This window comes from Nematolebias whitei, chromosome 1 (genome assembly GCF_014905685.2).
Source record: "Nematolebias whitei isolate Nwh7 chromosome 1, NemWhi1, whole genome shotgun sequence".
In the NCBI taxonomy this organism is placed as follows: Eukaryota; Metazoa; Chordata; class Actinopteri; order Cyprinodontiformes; family Rivulidae; genus Nematolebias; species Nematolebias whitei.
In genome coordinates this window covers 41,173,459-41,176,405 of record NC_056498.1, presented here as the reverse complement: position 1 = coordinate 41,176,405, position 2,947 = coordinate 41,173,459, and the positions used below count along the sequence as shown (strand labels likewise).

Sequence of the window (2,947 nt, the reverse complement as noted above, 5' to 3'; positions counted from 1 at the left end):
AAGAAATGGCTAGCTAAAACTAACAACATTCTGGTTGAAAGCTGAAAGTAGCAAAACGTTAACTAAAGTAGCAAAAGGTCAGATAAAAGCTAAAAGTAGCTAAAGGCTAGTTAAAGTCTAATTATAAGAAATGGCAAGCTAAAACTAACAACATTCTGGTTGAAAGCTGAAAGTAGCAAAACGCTAACTAAAGTAGCAGAAGGTCAGATAAAAGCTAAAAGTAGCTAAAGGCTAGTTAAAGTCTAATTAAAAGAAATGGCTAGCTAAAACTAACAGCATTCTGGTTGAAAGATGAAAGTAGCAAAACGCTAACTAAAGTAGCAAAAGGCCAGATAAAAGCTAAAAGTAGCTAAAGACTAGCTAAAAAAATGTTAAAAGCCTAGCTGGAGGACAAACGTAGCAAAAGGCCAACTAAAAGCTATCGGTAGCAAAATGACAGCTAAAGTTATTAAAAGAAAACAAATGTTTTAATGAACATTTTAATATTTTGACGGTTGCAATGCAGTTTAAATCTGTGTGAAATATTTAAATCCTGAATGACAACAAAATTTGTCCAAGGCTCAAAGGGTCGCTAAAAGCAGCTAAAGGAAAATAAAACAAATTATGTGCAACAGATTAAAAAATTAGGACATATTTGAAGGAATTAAAGATCTTTCACCGTGAATCTTTGGAGGAAATATTTGTAAATCAAGGTAAATATTCATGAAAACAAAAAGTCAAAGCAGCCATCTCCTGAACGAGCCGAATGTTTTGGGTCACGAACAGCTAAAACAGCCGTATAACAACGTGCAGTTTGAAGGCTGGCTCAGCGCTCTCAGTGGTCCGACTCCAAAGCTGCTCCTCCTTCGTTTGGCGTTGGTTCGGTTTGTTTCTGGCCCATCAGAACCGGACCAAACCCAAACTGATCGTCCTAACTTCTATCATTATTCTATCGTTTCTTTCTTTGAACCGTAAATCTGTGAAAGAACTTCGGTTCTTTTTGTTGTTTTGCTCTTGGAGCAGAAACGTCACTTTAACAGTCCGGTCATCTTAACTCGGCCTTGAAGATTATAAAAGCAGGAGGTCAGGAGGTCAGGAGGTCAGGAGGTCAGGAGATCAGGAGGTCAGCTCGCCATGGGGAAGTTCCCACCACAGCACTGGACCCTGAACGCATCACTGAACAGTTTATGAAACTTCGGTTGTTTTCAGATTTAAGTTTGGAGTTCAGCTTCACAATAGTTTTAAACTCGTGAAAGAAAACTTTTCATTTGGTTATGATGAGATGTGAAGTCAGCGATTAGAACTCCAGGCTGCTGCTGTGCAAAAGTCTTAATCCACATTAAACGTTTAGTTTCCAAGCAGCCGGACGTTCTTGTAGTCTTTAACGTGGTCCTGATTAAAAGTTCTCCAGACTTTGAAACGATCTTTCAGCATTTCTCTTCAGACTTCGGCTGATTATTTAAAAACTAAAAGCTAAATGAACTGATCTGACCGCTCAGCCACAGCCACCAGAACCTCAGACCCAGTTCTTGTTCCAGAACATCCTCCTTGGTTTTTACACTCAACGTTCACCTAAAATATCACGAGAAGGTCCGTCACCGTCAGTTTGGGAGTCCAGAGTTCGATAATGGGGCATTTTCCTCGACACTGTTGGACCTGAAGAGCAAAACTCACGAACCGTAAATACGTAGAGCGGAGGAACAAATCTGCAGGAAGAAGGGACGGTGGAAAGGTCCAAAGTGTCCAACAAAGTCCTGAATGGACGACTGAAGCATTGTCACTGCGTGATCGTCTCCAGTTGGTTTTATGAGTAAAAAGAGTCGGACTGCTCCTTTAATCTGACTGTCCCTGTCCCTCTGTGTCCCTCTGTGTCCCTGTCCCTCTGTGTCCCTGTCCCTCTGTGCCCCTGTCCCTCTGTCTCCGCAGTCCTGTCTGTGCTGCTGGTGCTACTCCGGCTCTCGGTCCAGCAGCGTGCTGCCCCTCCACCACGTCACCAGTCTTCAGTACAAACACTCGGACCCCTGAAGGACCCGGCCCGGTTTACTACACGTTTATGTACATACGATGAGTACTCAGTATTAATACAGGTTCGGTGGTACTTCTGTGGGGAAATACTTTAATACAACAGCCTGAAGTGTGTTTGTTTGTCTGTCTGTTAGCAAAATTTCCCATGAACCACTGGTTAAACTTTAGAGAAACGTACAGAACTGAACCGTGGACGTGTTTCCGCAGCTCATGAACGTTTGGAGTCACAGATTCAAGATGGCCGCCAACAAACACATACACGGCTTAAACCCCATCATTCTTTCAGACGCCGAGCTAAAGTTTGGTGTCATAGTAGGCGAGAGTCTGATACTTTGATGTCCAAAGTAACAGATGTTAGCATACTTTACTGTCTCAGAAAATACTTTAATATCTGACAAAGTATTTTTATGTTTGATAAAATACTGTAATGTTTGATAAAATATGTTTATGTCTCACAAAGTACTTTAATGTCTGATAAAGTATCTAAATGTCCGATAAAGTATGTTGATGTCTGACAAATACTTTGATGTCGGATAAAGTACTTTAATGTTTGATAAAGTATCCAAATGTCTGAAAAGTACTTTAATGTCTGATAAAGTATCTAAATGTCTGAAAAAAAACTTTGATGTCTGATAAAGTAATTTAATGTCTGATAAAGTAATTTGATGTCTGATAAAGTATTTTGATGTCTGATAAAGTACTTTGATGTTTGATAAAATACTTTGATGTCTGATAAAGTAATACAATGTCTGATAAAGTACTTTGATGCTGCTAAAGTATTTTGATGTGTGATAAAGACTTTGATGTTTGATAAAATAATTTAATGTCTGATAAAGTACTTTGATGTCTGATAAAGTACTTTGATGTCTGATAAAGTACTTTTATGTTTGATAAAATACTTTGATGTCTGATAAAGTACGTTGATGTCTGATAAAGTACTTTG

General features: G+C 39.1%; 1 protein-coding gene across 1 annotated transcript in view; it reads left to right on the top strand.

The window, feature by feature from the left end:
* LOC119410072 (endothelin receptor type B-like) overlaps positions 1-2,004 on the top strand; it is an 8,073-nt gene extending 6,069 nt beyond the window's left edge. The window contains exon 7 of the mRNA XM_037676980.1: positions 1,906-2,004. Within this exon, the coding sequence (XP_037532908.1) occupies positions 1,906-2,004 (99 nt within the window). The remainder of the gene's footprint in view (positions 1-1,905) is intronic.
* The last annotated feature ends 943 nt before the right edge of the window (positions 2,005-2,947 follow it).